The following is an 18127-nucleotide window of genomic DNA, read 5'->3' as shown; positions in this document are numbered from 1 at the left end:
ACCAAACAAAGAGAAAAAGCCACTAAAATAGGAGTGCAAGACAAGAACTAAAACACTACACACAGGAAAACAGCAAAAAAAATTAAAAATAAGTCAGGGCGTGATGTGACAGGTCGTGACAGTACATCTACTTTGAGACAAGAGCTTTAGTGATGCATGGTTGGTTATGGTTTAAAGTCATATCCAACACTTGCGACAACGACTTTTTACTGTCAACTGAGTTTCGTTTTTTAATGAATATCTGCTGTTTGTGTGCCTCCGGATTTTTTCAATGCAAAAAATGTGCATTGGCTCAAAAAAGGTTGAAAAACACCATCATAACATTTGACTAAATAATCCAATATGTAAACACAATTTTAAGTGAAACTGTTGAAGTATTTTAATGAGTGGCCTTTAGAGCGTTAAAAGGCAAAAGATGGGTGAAGGAATAAAAAATAAAAATTACATCTAATTTAGTAGCATAAACAGGAAGCTTTGTGCCAACAAACCTGGGCGTCTTCACACACTCTACACCCGAGGTGTCCCACATTCCTTGTGCGCATTTGAAGAACCGCTGCTCCCTCAGTGGATATTTTCATTTCAAGATACATGCATCACACCCTGTGAATACATGATATGTGCATATGCACCAAAACGAGCCAAGTGCACACATTAAAAACACATTTAGTCCCGTACTCAAAGGAGTGACTCACATAAACACACAGCGCTGCAGGGACTGTCCCAGGGGTCCTCGCTGTCTTTTTATAGGCTGACTTGCCAGGCTTCAATATTTTATCATCCTCTGTTAAAATATGCTATGCAACATTAATTAAAAGGGAAATACCGATGCATTTTTTAGCTGTTTGTTGAGCGACTTCCAAAAATACACAAAAATTGTTCTTATTAGCTTGTCTTCCTTAGACATTGCCAAGACCCGCCATGTGTTGCGGGGACTTTGGTTAAAGTTAAAGGCCTACTGAAATGATTTTTTTAAATTCAAACGGGGATAGCAGATCTATTCTATGTGTCATACTTGATCATTTCGCGATATTGCCATATTTTTGCTGAAAGGATTTAGTATAGAACAACGACGATAAAGATTGCAACTTTTGGTATCTGATAAAAAAAAGGCTTGCCCCTACCGGAAGTAGCGTGACGTAGTCAGTTGAACATATACGCAAAGTTCCCTATTGTTTACAATGATGGCCGCATGAAGTGAGAGAGATTCGGACCGAGAAAGCGACAATTTCCCCATTAATTTGAGCGAGGATGAAAGATTTGTGGATGAGTAAAGTGCAAGTGAAGGACTAGTGGGGAGTTGAAGCTATTCAGATAGGGAAGATGCTGTGAGAGCCGGGGGTGACCTGATATTCAGCTGGGAATGACTACAACAGTAAATAAACACAAGACATATATATACTCTATTAGCCACAACACAACCAGGCTTATATTTAACATGCCACAAATTAATCCTGCATAAAAACACCTGCGTGTTTGTTATGCTAGCTCCTAGCTCCTCTGCTAGCTCCTAGCTCCATAGAACATGCCAATACAATTCAAACACCTGATCAACACACACAATCACTCAGCCCAAAAGACCGTTCACCTAACCCAAGGTTCATAAAGCTTATATATATTTAAAAAGTTACGTACGTGACGCGCACGTACGGTACGGTGCGTGTTATGCTAGCTCCTAGCTCCTATGCTAGCTCCTAGCTCCATAGAACACGCCAATACAATTCAAACACCTGATCAACACACACAATCACTCAGCCCAAAAGACCGTTCACCTAACCCAAGGTTCATAAAGCGTATATATTTTTAAAAAGTTACGTACGTGACGCGCACGTACGGTACGGTACGTGTTATGCTAGCTCCTAGCTCCTATGCTAGCTCCTAGCTCCATAGAACACGCCAATACAATTCAAACACCTGATCAACACACACAATCACTCAGCCCAAAAGACCGTTCACCTAACCCAAGGTTCATAAAGCTTATATATTTTAAAAAAGTTACGTACATACGCAAAAAAAAGTTGCGCACATACGGTCAAGCGATCAAATGTTTAGAAGCCAAAGCTGCATACTCACAGTAGCACGTCTGCGTCTTTGTCATCCAAATCAAAGTAATCCTGGTAAGAGTCTGTGTTGTCCCAGTTCTCTACAGGCGTCTGTGTATCGAAGTCAAAAGTCCTCCTGGTTAGAGTCTCTGTTATCCGAGTTCTTCCATCTTGACTGCATCTTTCGGGAATGTAAACAAAGAAGCGCCGGCTGTGTACTGTTGTGGCTGACTACGTTCGAAAAATACGTCCATTTCGCACCGACAACTTTCTTCTTTGCTTGCTCAGCTTCCTTCTTCATAATGCAATGAACATGATTGCAACAGATTCACGAACACAGATGTCCAGAATACTGTGGAATTATGAAATGAAAACAGAGCTTTTTCGTATTGGCTTCAATGTGGAAGGCATACCCGTGTTCCCCGGTCTACGTCACGCGCATACGTCATCCTCAGAGGCGTTTCGAACCGGAAGTTTAGCGGCAAATTTAAAATGTCACTTTATAAGTTAACCCGGCCGTATTGGCATGTGTTATAATGTTAAGATTTCATCATTGATATATAAACTATCAGACTGCGTGGTCGCTAGTAGTGGGTTTCAGTAGGCCTTTAAAGTACCAATGATTGTCACACACACGGGGCTGTGTGATCCCACATCATTAACGCGCACCTTGAGAAAATTTGACTTCTGTGGGATTCTGACAGCTTCCCAGCTTCACTGAAATTATTTAAACGAATCAAATCCGAGAGCTTTCCCTTCGTTTGAGCCGTTTACAATAAGTGTGCACGCCGCACACCACGGTAGTCCTGCTTAAACATGATTTTTCTGAGTTTGTGTAAGTAAGTGTTTTTAGAAGTGTGACATCGCGCCACGCTTGGTGAGGCGACGCTGTACGTGCAATCACAGCAGCAGTCTTCAGAAAAGTACGTTTTTCCCGTGCCCTTTTGCAGTAGTACTTTGTTTTTTGTTTGTTACCTGTCCCAAAAGGTTAGACGAAAATGAAAAACATATTATTTTTTCCCCCCCAAAAAATAATGGTAATCAAATTACACCTACAATTCTAGCAAAAAACACATTTTATTGAGGATAATCATAGTTTTACATAAGGGAAGAAAATATGAATTTGAAAATGGTCGAGGGGTCACCACTTTTTTTACCTTCTTTTCTTATTACCAGTGGTTCTCAAACTTTAGTACCACCTAACTTAGTACCACCTAAGAAAAACACTTGGCTCTCCAAGTACCACCGCAATGACCAGCATTGAAGTACAGTAGCGTAGTTGGCCTATGTATTCATTAAAAACAAGGCCGAGGTTTTATTTAGCAAGTATATTTAATATTTGTGGCCACTGTAACTATACAGTATACACAGTTTGAACAGTAACACTGTGTTTGAACATTTAATTAAGTGATTCTGTGGCGTACCACGAGGTGGAGCCCGTCTACCATACCACAGCTGTGTACGGTATCAGAAACAGGTACTCAGTATACCAGACTTGGGCAAATTAAGGCCCGGGGGCCACATGCGGCCCTTTAAGCTTTTCAATCTGGCCCGCCGGACATTCACAAAAACATTTTTTTTAGATCTTTCAACTGTAGCTGCCATTATGTTGTGCAGTGATGTTTTTAAATGACCGTAAGTATTGAACTATACAAAGTATTTCAATGGTTTAAATCTGCGCTTTTGCATGATATACTGGTTACTATGGTAATCTAAGTCACAGCAGCTCAGATGAGGCACCAAGCAGTGTGGGTGGGGAGCGTTTCCCCAGATTGTTTCCAGAGCGGCCAGCCTGAAATGCGGGTGTCAGGGAGGGAAGGAGATTTTTACATCAAAGTTCTAAAGCTTAGTGATGTATCAGATATATCAGATTGTAGGTGGGGCTTTTTTACCCTTCGCGTTCATATTTCGCAGTGTTCGTTGCATTTTTGTTGCGTTTCGCTTGATTGTGAAATATGTCGATCGAGAGGGGGTGTGACGTTCATATGTTGTCAATATTCAGTGTTTTATCGGTCATAGTTTTAATATTGTAGGCCTACTGAAATGATTTTTTTATTTATTTAAACGGGAATAGCAGATCCATTCTATGTGTCATACTTGATCATTTCGCGATATTGCCATATTTTTGCTGAAAGGATTTAGTAGAGAAAATCGACGATAAAGTTCGCAACTTTTGCTCGCTGATAAAAAAAAGCCTTGCCTGTACCGGAAGTAGCGTGACGTCACAGGAGCTAGTATTCCTCACAATTCCCCGTTGTTTACAATGGAGCGAGAGAGATTCGGACCGAGAAAGTGATGATTACCCCATTAATTTGAGCGAGGATGAAAGATTCGTAGATGAGGAACGTTACAGTGAAGGACTTGAGAGACAGTGATGGACGTATCTTTTTTCGCTCTGACCGTAACTTAGGTACAAGCTGGCTCATTGGATTCCACACTCTCCTTTTTTTATTGTGGATCACGGATTTGTATTTTAAACCACCTCGGATACTATATCCTCTTGAAAATGAGAGTCGAGAACGCGAAACGGACATTCAGTGCCTTTTATCTCCACGACAATACATCGGCGAAATGCTTTAGCTACGAGCTAACGTGATAGCATCGTGCTTTAACTGCATATAGAAACAAAAAAATAAACCCCTGACTGGAAGGATAGATAGAAAATCAACAATACTATTAAACCGTGGACATGTAAATACACGGTTAATGCTTTCCAGGCTGGCGAAGGTTAACAATGTTGTGCTAACGACGCCATTGAAGCTAACTTAGCAACTTAGCAACGGGACCTCACAGAGCTATGCTAAAAACATTAGCTCTCCACCTATGCCAGCCAGCCCTCATCTACTAATCAACACCCGTGCTCACCTGCGTTCCAGCGATCGGCAGAAGGACGAAGGACTTCACCCGATGCATTTGGCGGCCCGGAGACGTAGGAAGTCAAGGTGAGGTCGGCGGCTAGCGCGGCTAGCGCGGCTAGCGCGGCTAGCGCTCCAACAAAGTCCTCCTGGTTGTGTTGCTGTAGTCCGCTGCTAATACACCGATCCCACCTACAACTGTCTTATTTGCAGCCTTCATTGTTCATTAAACAAATTGCAAAAGATGTCCAGAATACTGTGGAATTATGAAATGAAAACAGAGCTTTTTGTATAGGATTCTACGGGTACCATATCTTCCGTTACTCTGACTTCGTCACGCGCATACGTCATCATACCGCGACGTTTCAGCCGGATATTTCCCGGGAAGTTTTAAATGTCACTTTATAAGTTAACCCGGCCGTATTGGCATGTGTTGCAATGTTAAGATTTCATCATTGATATATAAACTATCAGACTGCGTGGTCGGTAGTAGTGGGTTTCAGTAGGCCTTTAAGGCGGTCTGTCATAACGTTTTTAGCATTCAATCCGACATTATTGTGAGGTTTTGTATTAGTGTTCCTAACAATAGATATGCCGGCCCCCCAGACACATTTTTTTCTCTAAATTTGGCCCCCAGAGTCAAAATAATTGCCAGGCCTGCAGTATACTATTTTTTTTTGTACCATTAAGCTGCTGTTCCCCAAATACAATCATTACTGTATACGTACATCTTAATTAGGGATGTCCGATAATATCGGACTGCCGATATTATCGGCCGATAAATGCTTTAAAATGTAATATCGGAAATTATCGATATCGGTTTCAAAATTATCGGTTTCAAAAAGTAAAATGTATGAATTTTTAAAACACAGCTGTGTACACGGACGTAAGGAGCAGTACAGAGCACCAATAAACCTTAAAGGCACTTCCTTTGCGTGTTGGCCACGTCACATAATATCTACGGCTTTTCCCTCACTTGTTCGCGCTGGCATACTTGGTCAACAGCCATACAGGTCACACTAAGGGTAGCCGTATAAACAACTTTAACACTGTTACAAATATGCGCCACACTGTGAACCCACACCAAACAAGACTGACAAACACATTTCGGGAGAACATCCGCACCGTAACACAATATAAACACAACAGAACAAATACCCAGAACCCCTTGCAGCACTAACTCTTCCAGGATGCTACAATATACACCCCTCCTACCCCCTAAACCCCACCTCAACCCCGCTCCCCACCTCAACCTCCTCATGGTCTGTCAGAGAGAGCATGTCCCAAATTCCAAGCTGCTGTTTTGAGGCATGTTAAAAAAAATAATGCACTTTGTGACTTCAATAATAAATATGGCAGTGCCATGTTGGCACTTTTTTCCATAACTTGAGTTGATTTATTTTGGAAAACCTTGTTACATTGTTTAATGCATCCAGCGGGGCATCACAACAAAATTAGGCATAATAATGTGTTAATTCCATGACTGTATATATCGGTATCGGTTGATATCGGAATCGGTAATTAAGAGTTGGACAATATCGGAATATCGGATATCGGCAAAAAAGCCATTATCGGACATCTCTAATCTTAATAATACTGAACAGTTGAAATAAGTAAAACATCAGTTTGAAAAGTATTTTGCACACACCTACACTCGAGGGGGAAAATCATTTTAAATCAAATATGTTGATTTGTCCTGTGAGAATGAAGAGGGTTGCAGAGCACACAGTGCCAGTCTGCCTCAGAGAACTAGGCAGCAAAGTCACTCATTTAAGAAATAGAGAGGTGATGTCTTGGAGAAGATTGCCGGGGAAATAGTCGTGTCACACTAGCCCGCCAGCTCGTTAAACACAGGAATGTCCGTCTCTGCACAATATGACCCCCTGCATGTCAAACAATAACAAGTCACATTCAAGCAAGCAATATTCCTTTTATGTTTCCATTGTAATTTCCCATTTGTGAATAATTGCAAACCTTACCTTTTACATATACAAATAAATAATAAATATGAAATCCCACTAACCTTTATCATTTATTTAGTTACTGACTCCATTGAACAGGCTTAGTAATTTGTGGCTCTCATCTAGTACGTCCTCATCAGTCTTAATGACAGCAATGCAGCTCCACACTTCAGGTAGAATTAAAGAGCTATTAGTCATCTCCACTTGTCGTTAGCCAATAATGACATAATTACACAGTGGCGGGTGGAGAACACATGGTCGGACTCGATGGACAACAGATTCACAGATGAGCGGGAATAAGCATCAACACAAGCTGTTACCTATCATTCACAATCCTTATGTAAGAAAAAAAACACTCAATGAATCAATCAATCAATCCAAGTTTATTTATATAGCCCTTAAAACACATGCCTCAAAGGGCTGCACAAACCACAACGACCACTCTGATACCACATCGGGGCCAAGAAAAAAACTCAACCCTAAGGGACAATGAGAAATCTTGGAAGGGACAGCACAGGCGTCGGTGGTGGACAAGATGGGAAGAATTTTAGCGATATTACGGAGATGAAAGAAGTCTGTTTTAGTAACACTCTTAATGTGTGACTCAAACGAAAGAGGATCATACCGAGATTCTTTACCGAGTCACTTAGTGCAATTGTTTTGTTGTCAAATGTTAAAGGCCTACTGAAACCCACTACTACCGACCAGGCAGTCTGATAGTTTATATATCAATGATGAAATCTTAACATTATAACACATGCCAATACGGCCGGGGTAACTTATAAAGTGACATTTTAAATTTGCCGCTAAATTTCCGGTTCGAAACGCCTCTGCGGATGACGTATGCGCGTGACGTAGACCGGGGAACACGGGTATGCCTTCCACATTGAAGCCAATACGAAAAAGCTCTGTTTTCATTTCATAATTCCACAGTATTCTGGACATCTGTGTTCGTGAATCTGTTGCAATCATGTTCATTGCATTATGGAGAAGGAAGCTGAGCAAGCAAAGAAGAAAGTTGTCGGTGCGAAATGGACGTATTTTTCGAACGTAGTCAGCAACGACAGTACACAGCCGGCGCTTCTTTGTTTACATTCCCGAAAGATGCAGTCAAGATGGAAGAACTCGGATAACAGAGACTCTAACCAGGAGGACTTTTGACTTCGATACACAGACGCCTGTAGAGAACTGGGACAACACAGACTCTTACCAGGATTACTTTGATTTGGATGACAAAGACGCAGACGTGCTACTGTGAGTATGCAGCTTTGGCTTCTAAACATTTGATCGCTTGACCGTATGTGCGCAACTTTTTTTTGCGTATGTACGTAACTTTTTTAAAATATATAAGCTTTATGAACCTTGGGTTAGGTGAACGGTCTTTTGGGCTGAGTGATTGTGTGTGTTGATCAGGTGTTTGAATTGTATTGGCGTGTTCTATGGAGCTAGGAGCTAGCATAGGAGCTAGGAGCTAGCATAACAAACACGCAGGTGTTTTTATGCAGGATTAATTTGTGGCATATTAAATATAAGCCTGGTTGTGTTGTGGCTAATAGAGTATATATATGTCTTGTGTTTATTTACTGTTGTAGTCATTCCCAGCTGAATATCAGGTCACCCCCGGCTCTCACAGCATCTTCCCTATCTGAATAGCTTCAACTCCCCACTAGTCCTTCACTTGCACTTTACTCATCCACAAATCTTTCATCCTCGCTCAAATTAATGGGGAAATTGTCGCTTTCTCGGTCCGAATCTCTCTCACTTCATGCGGCCATCATTGTAAACAATAGGGAACTTTGCGTATATGTTCAACTGACTACGTCACGCTACTTCCGGTAGGGGCAAGCCTTTTTTTTATCAGATACCAAAAGTTGCAATCTTTATCGTCGTTGTTCTATACTAAATCCTTTCAGCAAAAATATGGCAATATCGCGAAATGATCAAGTATAACACATAGAATAGATCTGCTATCCCCGTTTAAATAAAAAAAATTCATTTCAGTAGGCCTTTAAGGTGGTATTATTCAATAGGTTCAAACACTGATTACATCTATTAAACAAGACAAGAAGCAAGGAATTAAACATAGACAGAATTACATTTCGCTCAACTGAGGAGAGCGCTTTGTATTAGAAATGGCAACAGTGGAGGATGAATGTCCCATAACAATAAGATAGAGGAAAAAAATAAACTTATCGACTACGGTGTCGGCAAGGACTACCAAGGCGGTCGCGCACCTCTTTTTAGAAAAAAAATTGAAATTTGTATTAGAAATGGCAACAGCGGAGGATGAATGTCCCATAACAATAAGATAGTGGAAAAAAATTAACTTATCGACTACGGTGTCGGCAAGGACTACCAAGGCGGTCGTGCACATATTTTCAGCACTTATGCAGATCCCAAATACAGATCAGCAGGTACCAAAAGGTAAGAAAAGTTGCTTTTGCATAATATTGCGAAACAAAACGCCAGATAATATGTCTTACCTTATACACACACCATAATAATACTCGTATGACGAAGCACAGTACAATCCATCAAGCGGTGCGGCTTCAAAACTTGCCAAAGTCGTACTAAAACATTTTGATAGATTTTTGAGCGCCGTGTGTAATGTTCTATATTTTCAGTGGGACATATAAAATGTTGGTGTTGTTTACTTGAGTCATATTGCAGTCTGCACGTATCTCTTATGTGTGACTGCCATCTACTGGTCATACATTTCCCCATGTACCAAATAAAATAGCTTCAAGGTCGATAAGCACAACCAAAATAATTCCGTACAGTAGGCGCACCGGGTTATAAGGCGCACTGTCAAGTTTGGAGGAAATGAAAGGATTTTAAGTGCGCCTAATAGTCCGAAAAATACGTTACTTAATGTGATCGTTCAATCAGCAATAAACATCAAACCAATGAGAGTCCTTCTCATCCAACCTCTCTTGCTCTCTTTCTCTGTTTCAGTCCCGCTCATCAGGCGGAGACGCCAAATCCTCCGACGATATGGTGTTTGAAGTGGCGGCTGACGTCCTGAGCAAGTTGCCCCCCGACTTCGACTTGGAGATTGTGATGTTAAAATTTCCCACCTGCTACAGCGAGAGCATGAACACGGTCTTGGTGCAGGAGATGGGCCGCTTTAACAATCTGCTCGCCACCATCCGCGACTCCTGTGTGGATCTTCAGAAAGCCATAAAGGTACACACACACACACACACGAGCACACACACGCACACAGCGGTATTGTTGAAGAATAAAGAGGACTTCTGCCGCCGCCAGCCAAACCACACTAATTAGGCTATGCTTGTTTTGATCAAAAGTGAGGCCAGATGATGAATCATTATTGATTTTACAATTTATGTACTGTAAAGCAATATTGTACAGGGACTGATTACAGTGGGAACTCTGCTAATTAAACCAGATACTTTGTGTCCGCGCTACAGTAGCTTTGTTTTCTAGTGAAACAAAAAAAAAAGATGATATTCTTTGATTTGTTGAGCCTCTGAGAATGACGATGAAAAGCCAGCGCATTACCACTGAGTACCGCCGCGGCCCATACGGCTGAGAAACAGATACTTTTTAGTGGCTCTAGGCAGGCGCTCGCGGCCCAACGACGGTTAAGAAACACTGCACTTTAGTAGTGCTTCCTGAGGCTGAGCCAATCAGTGGCCACGATACTGAACAGCACGTTCTAAGTGATTTGGTCTCCTCTCCTGCCCAATACTACTGTAGTATTGATATTTGTATGCTTAAAAATGCTTAATTTAGGACAAAAACATTGGAGAATATGCTTTATCTCCCCCAAATTTGCGGTAATTTAAAAAATCAAATGTAAAATTAAAAACTGTGACGTACTTCTCTAATAAATAAAGATTTTCAAATTTAAAAAAATGTATATAGCGTACCGTATTTTTCGGAGTATAAGTCGCTCCGGAGTATAAGTCGCACCGGCCGAAAATGCATAATAAAGAAGGAAAAAAACATATAAGTCGCACTGGAGTATAAGTCGCATTGTTTGGGGAAATTTATTTGATAAAACCCAACACCAAGAATAGACATTTAAAAGGCAATTTAAAATAAATAAAGAATAGTGAACAATCAATCAATCAATCAATGTTTATTTATATAGCCCTAAATCACAAGTGTCTCAAAGGGCTGTACGAGCCACAACGACATCCTCGGTACAGAGCCCACATACGGGCAAGGAAAAACTCACCCCAGTGGGACGTCGGTGAATGACTATGAGAAACCTTGGAGAGGACCGCATATGTGGGTAACCCCCCCCCTCTAGGGGAGACCGAAAGCAATGGATGTCGAGTGGGTCTGACACAACATTGTGAAAGTCCAGTCCACAGTGGATCCAACACATCAGCGGGAGTCCAGTCCACAGCGGGGCCAACAGGAAACCATCCCGAGCGGAGACGGGTCAGCAGCGCAGAGATGTCCCCAACCGATGCACGGGCTAGTGGTCCACCCGGGGTCCCGACTCTGGACAGCCAGCACTTCATCCATGGCCACCGGACCTATGCAACTCCCCCTCGCAAGGGACAGGGGAGAAGAGGAGAGAAGAAAAGAAACGGCAGATCAACTGGTCTAAAAAAAGGGGGGTCTATTTAAAGGCTAGATTATACAAATGCGTTTTAAGATGGGACTTAAATGCTTCTACTGAGGTAGCATCTCTAACTGTTACCGGGAGGGCATTCCAGAGTACTGGAGCCCGAATAGAAAACGCTCTATAGCCCGCAGACTTTTTTTGGGCTCTAGGAATCACTAATAAGCCGGAGTTCTTTGAACGCAGATTTCTTGTCGGGACATATGGTACAATACAATCGGCGAGATAGGCTGGAGCTAAACCGTGTAGTATTTTATACGTAAGTAGTAAAACCTTAAAGTCGCATCTTAAGTGCACAGGAAGCCAGTGCAGGTGAGCCAGTATAGGCGTAATATGATCAAACTTTCTTGTTTTTGTCAAAAGCCTTGCAGCCGCATTTTGTACCAACTGTAATCTTTTAATGCTAGACATAGGGAGACCCGAAAATAATACGTTACAGTAATCGAGACGAGACGTAACGAACGCATGAATAATGATCTCAGCGTCGGTAGTGGACAAGATGGAACGAATTTTAGCGATATTACGGAGATGAAAGAAGGCCGTTTTAGTAACACTCTTAATGTGTGACTCAAACGAGAGAGTTGGGTCGAAGATAATACCCAGATTCTTTACCGAGTCGCCTTGTGTAATTGTTTGGTTGTCAAATGTTAAGGTGGTATTATTAAATAGATGTCGGTGTTGAGCAGGACCGATAATCAGCATTTCCGTTTTCTTAGCGTTGAGTTGCAAAAAGTTAGCGGACATCCATTGTTTAATTTCATTAAGACACGCCTCCAGCTGACTACAGCTGTTGGTCAGCTTTAGGTACATGTAGAGTTGAGTGTCATCAGCATAACAGTGAAAGCTAACACCGTACTTGCGTATGATGTCACCTAGCGGCAGCATGTAAATACTAAAAAGTGCAGGGCCAAGAACCAACAGGCTGAATAAGTTCCTTGCCTTGTTCACGAGTGAGGGAAGAGTGGATCGTGAGATCGACAGGCGGATCGGTGCGGCGTCTTCAGTAATGCGGACGCTGTATCGATCCGTTGTGGTGAAGAAGGAGCTGAGCCGGAAGGCAAAGCTCTCAATTTACCGGTCGATCTACGTTCCCATCCTCACCTATGGTCATGAGCTTTGGGTTATGACCGAAAGGACAAGATCACGGGTACAAGCGGCCGAAATGAGTTTCCTCCGCCGGGTGGCGGGGCTCTCCCTTAGAGATAGGGTGAGAAGCTCTGCCATCCGGGGGGAGCTCAAAGTAAAGCCGCTGCTCCTCCACATCGAGAGGAGCCAGATGAAGTGGTTCGGGCATCTGGTCAGGACGCCACCCGAACGCCTCCCTAGGGAGGTGTTTAGGGCACGTCCGACCGGTAGGAGGCCACGGGGAAGACCCAGGACACGTTGGGAAGACTATGTCTCCCGGCTGGCCTGGGAACGCCTCGGGATCCCCCGGGAGGAGCTGGACGAAGTGGCTGGGGAGAGGGAAGTCTGGGCTTCCCTGCTTAAGCTGCTGCCCCCCGCGACCCGACCTCGGATAAGCGGAAGAAGATGGATGGATGGATGGAAGGCTGAATAAGTGTACGTTATATGACGCATAAATAACCAACCGAGAACGTGCCTGATATGTTAACTTAACACATCATGGCAAGAGTCATTCAAATAACTATAACATATAGAACATGCTATACGTTTACCAAACAATCTGTCACTCCTAATCGCTAAATCCCATGAAATCTTATACGTCTAGTCTCTTGCGTGGAATGAGCTAAATAATATTATTTGATATTTTACTGTAATGTGTTAATAATTTCACACATAAGTCGCTCCTGAGTATAAGTCGCACTATGAACTATGAAAAAAACTGCGACTTATAGTCCGAAAAATACGGTACATAAACATTTTGAGACACCTTTAATGCATTTTGTTCATTAAATATGCTAACTAATTCAATGTCCTGTAAATTCCGGACTATAAGCTGTTACTTTTTTCCTACACTTTGAACCCTGCGGTTTATAAGACGGAGCAGCTAATTTGTGGATTTTTCTTTGCTGGGGGCCATCATAAAGATAGTTTAAAAAACAAAAACAAAATTCAAATACACTGAGACAGTGTTTTATTGTTTGTGCCATGATGCCGTCTTTTGGACACCTTTTCTCACTGCAGGTGCTGCAGTGTTCTTCCATTTAGTGCTTTCAACAACCGGAAGTACAGTGCTAATCCGTCTTCTAATCGTACGTAGCGTTTCTACTTGTATGGATTCTTCATTCATCACTCCAAGTAACGTTCTTTAATTTGACAATATAACTAAAACAATTCTTACTTACTAAACTGTCCCATGTGGGATGTCAGAGAATTAAGTCCCTGGCTTATGTCAAAATTAAGTGATTTATGACCCGTGACGGTTTTTAATTGATTTATGACCCGTGACGGTCAAAGGTCACGATCAAAGGTCAAGGTCAAAGGTCAAGTGCAAGGTCAAATTTCACGGTGTTAATTTATTTATGACCTTAGGGGTCAAGGTGAAGGTCAAATTTCACCCGGAAGCGGCTAAGACCGGAACCGGAAGCTAAAACCGGAAGCGGAAGCGGCTAAGACCGGAACCGGAAGTAGCTAAAACCGGAAGTGGTTAAAACCGGACGTACTTAAAACCGGAAGTAGCTAATGCCGGAAGTAGCTAGAACCGGAAGTAGCTAAGACAGGAATTTGGAACATGAATGGGGGTATTGTTGAATGACGTGTGAGAAGCATGTGGTTGGGGGATGCAAAGGAGGAGGGGTGCACACGGATGCATATGTCGAGTAAAGACTTTGTGAGTACGCTACGGAAATTTGTTAAGTCCCTGGCTTATGTCAAAATTAATTGATTTATGACCCGTGACGGTTTTTAATTGATTTATGACCCGTGACGGTCAAAGGTCAAGATCAAAGGTCAAGGTCAAAGGTCAAGTTCAATGGTCAAAGGTCAAGTTCAAGGTCAAATTTCACGGTGTTAATTGATTTATGACCCTAGGGGTCAAAGTCAAGGTCAAATTTAACCCGGAAGCGGCTAAGACCGGAACCGGAAGCTAAAACCGGAACCGGAAGCGGCTACGACCGGAACCGGAACCGGAAGTAGCTAAAACCGGAAGTGGTTAAAACCGGAAGTAGCTAAAGCCGGAAGTAGCTAAGACAGGAATTTGGAACATGAATGGGGGTATTGTTGAATGACGTGTGAGAAGCATGTGGTTGGGGGATGCAAAGGAGGAGGGGTGCACACGGATGCATATGACGAGTAAAGACTTTGTGAGTACGCTATGGAAATTCGTTCATTACAGTCATGATTAGCGAAACTCTGGTGACCATCTATAACAATAGCGTGTCGAAAACTTACCTTGACGCCCCGCAGAAAAGCAGGATTTTTCTGAATCGTACTCAGATGCCACCGTCCGAGTCTTTGCGTGAGAAATGGGATTTGGAAGCTCACGGGATGGATGGATCTTTTGGATACGTTTTCAGATACCAGACGGGGATCTCTTGTTTGTTTCAGCTGAAAGAGAAAAGAGATGGAATCCCTTTCGCGAACTTTACATCGCAGCTGTGTTAAGTCTGGCGATGGATGATTTCCTATGGCGTGATCCTTCGCCGGTCGATAAACGCGTAAAAGGAAGCTTGTCTACTTACCCGACGATGGCTGAGTTGAGCGAGAGAAGAATTTTGTTCAGCGCTACTTGGGAGACGAAATCTTCGGCCTCGGGTCGTTGGTTTTTCCGAGCCAGTCTTCGTGCTCCTAAAAATACGTCGACCGAGCCCGACGTCTTTTCTCTGGAGACTTTTAACTCTGAATGCGGTGTGTTTACACCGGTTGTGGTCGTCCCCATCGTGGCATGGCGTGAGCGTATGGGGGAAATGAAGGACAAGATAGACAACCTGTTTCGAAGCAGCCGGAATTGGAAAAGCATGCTGACGTTGAAAAGAAAATTGTCCTTTGAGGACATACCCCCGGCGGAGGACGAAAGGACTACCCCCGCTTCAGTTTCGCCCAATCCCCTTTGATTCCAACACAGAGACCAAGCCACATCAGATCTCCCGCTTTTTTTTTGGATCGGTAAAGAAAATGCCAAACAATTACACGCGTAAAGACCTGCCTTATAGCACAGACGGACAAACTCGAACCATCCATGAACATGACTAATGAACCATCCACTTCCCCCACGAACCAATACATTGGTAGATTGGGGTATGTTGTTTTTTTATGGGCAAAAATGTTAATGTCTCTTGTTTTTACGTTAGAATTTCAGCTTGCGTGCTGGAACCAGTCATTCCGTGCAGTTATCAATAATTTTCATTTAAAATGGTAATACTAACCGTTTTACCATGGTTATCAATTATACCCTTTATTGTTACATCCCTAGTGTCAACTAACAATAAAGATAGCAACTTTGTTTACAAATATTTATTGATACCGTAAATGTGCTGTTCATTACGTTGTTACATGAATACTAATTACTCTTAAAGTTTTGTCCATTTTATAGCAATGAAAAGTGCTGATAAAAAAACTAGTAAGCAATGTTTTGAGGACGGTCAAAAAAGCAGCAATAAATACAAACAACACCAAAGCTTTCTTGATGTGTTAAGAAATGTAGGCAAAATTAGCTGGCAGACTTTGACTAAAAGTTTTTTTGTTTTGTTTTGTTTTTTTGACTCAACAGTACATGCACATAGCTTCAGGAATCCATCAGGAATACAAAACGCATTAACGTCTTACAAACAACACGCGTTTTGACTCTAACAATAAACGCTCTAAAACATTTACAAATTAAAACATATAAAGAAAAACATATTTTAAAACTCATATAATAGTAGAACAATATGTATAATGTTTGTTCTGCTAAAGAAAGTATATTATATAGGTGTGTTGCTAATGTTTTATACATGTGTTTATTTATTTTAAATAACACTTTGTTAAAATATTTCAAGGTATTAGTTATTTTTGAGCACATTGACAATTGATGATAGCCGAGATATTTTGGTCACAATAACTGTGATATGATTTTATTTCTTAACATTTCTAATTCACATAAACTTGTTGCAATGCCTCCATATTTGTTTTGTGTCATAACATTAGGGAAAGTCTATATTGTTTATTGTTGTTTGGCACAGTTTTTTCCCAACACGCTAAGTGTTTTATTGAAGTACATCACAGATTAACGCTCGGACATGTCCGAGAAGGAGTATGAAGAAGCGTAGCTAATTTACTGTTTTTGACCAAATTGCAAGATTTTGTGCCATTCCCTCCCCTTGCGACAGACCCGTGATGAGCTGACAATGGGCTACATTCTATATGTTAATGTGCATGGTGTGGTCCATCATCCTGTGTAGTGATCTGGCCCATAATATTTCGGGGTAGATGTAAAAATGACAGAAAATAACACTGCGCTACAATAGGAAAATTCAATAAGACATAAAGGAATGCTGAATAAAGTAGAATTTATTTTAATTTATATGTTGAGAGAGTAAATGGAGTACGGGGGTTGGGGGGAATCCAACAGTTATGTTTATTGTGTAGAAAATCTTTTTTTTAAAGGAGTAGCTGATGCCCCATCTGTATTATGTTCTCTGAAGAGGCCAACCCCTGATCTATACTCTTTTGAACTCTCCTGGAAGTTGAGACATTTTAGTCCACAACTTCTTCTAAATTCTTAACTCTGAAGGCCCCGATTTAATGAGTTTAAATACACTAACACCTTGCTCTCCGTCGCTAACACTTAACGAAGGCATATTTTGCTCATGTTTAATTTCTCATTTAAAACCGCTAAATATGTTTGGACCGTGGACCAACCTAAATCAAGATGACTAATAGCCGCTCCACAGGCAACAGAGGTGCCCCTCCCCAGAAGCACACCGCTGTCATGGGACGGACAATGAACTTTTTTGTTTAAGTTTTATGGACTTCTGTGACCCATGATGTCTTTAACAGAATCTGTAAACAAATCTACCCCCTTTTTCCCCCCAGTAACACATTAATGACATCCTACGGTATTCACACATTAAAACTGGGTTTTTCAGATAGCAGGTCGGGAGGGGAGTTATTCTATCGATCCGTCTATCAATTAATAGAAAAAACACACCGTCTAGCCTCAATGTGACTTTTAGGGAAAATTGTCGACATAAACAAAGATTTTTTTTTTTTAATGACCCTCATTCTGGTCATTCTCCCCTGGGATACTTTCCCCAGGGGAGCTTCACTATATATTACTTATATTAAAAATAAAAAAGTTTTTTAAAAAACCCGGTGGAACCAGATGCACATGAATCAGGTAATAGATACGTTGAAGAAAGAACCAAACCAAACAAAAAGACAAAGTACGACGAATTGAGTTACAATGTATTCAACAATTACACATACACACATTTTAAAAAGGTATTAATTGGAGGAGTGGTGTTGGATTTTTTTTTTTTTTTTTATAAATCGAATTAATCAATTTAACCAACGAATCGTTGCAGCCCTTGAAATTGTAATTATGTTTGTGTTAGAACAATACACAAGACTGCGGCTATGTGGTAACAGTGGTCAATATAATCAACAGTCTGCCTGTTCTACCCGGTAGAAGTGGTAAGTACACGGGAGCTAACATAGGCAAAGAGATGAAGAATGAAAAGAAAAAAGGAGTTGTCGTCAGCAGAAAACAAAACAATTGACGATAACCAGAAT

At 41.6% G+C, this 18127-nt stretch overlaps 1 protein-coding gene across 2 annotated transcripts in view; it reads left to right on the top strand.

The window, feature by feature from the left end:
* Positions 1-18127, top strand: part of dnah7 (dynein, axonemal, heavy chain 7) — a 213917-nt gene that overhangs the window by 162460 nt on the left and 33330 nt on the right. For both annotated transcript variants that reach the window (XM_062067607.1, XM_062067606.1), the window contains exon 62: positions 9811-10041. In XM_062067607.1, the coding sequence (XP_061923591.1) occupies positions 9811-10041 (231 nt within the window). The remainder of the gene's footprint in view (positions 1-9810; positions 10042-18127) is intronic.

The sequence above is a fragment of the Entelurus aequoreus genome, linkage group LG13, assembly GCF_033978785.1.
Source record: "Entelurus aequoreus isolate RoL-2023_Sb linkage group LG13, RoL_Eaeq_v1.1, whole genome shotgun sequence".
Classification (NCBI taxonomy): Eukaryota; Metazoa; Chordata; class Actinopteri; order Syngnathiformes; family Syngnathidae; genus Entelurus; species Entelurus aequoreus.
Note: the sequence above shows the minus strand (reverse complement) of the source record. Positions and strands in the feature narration are given on the sequence as shown.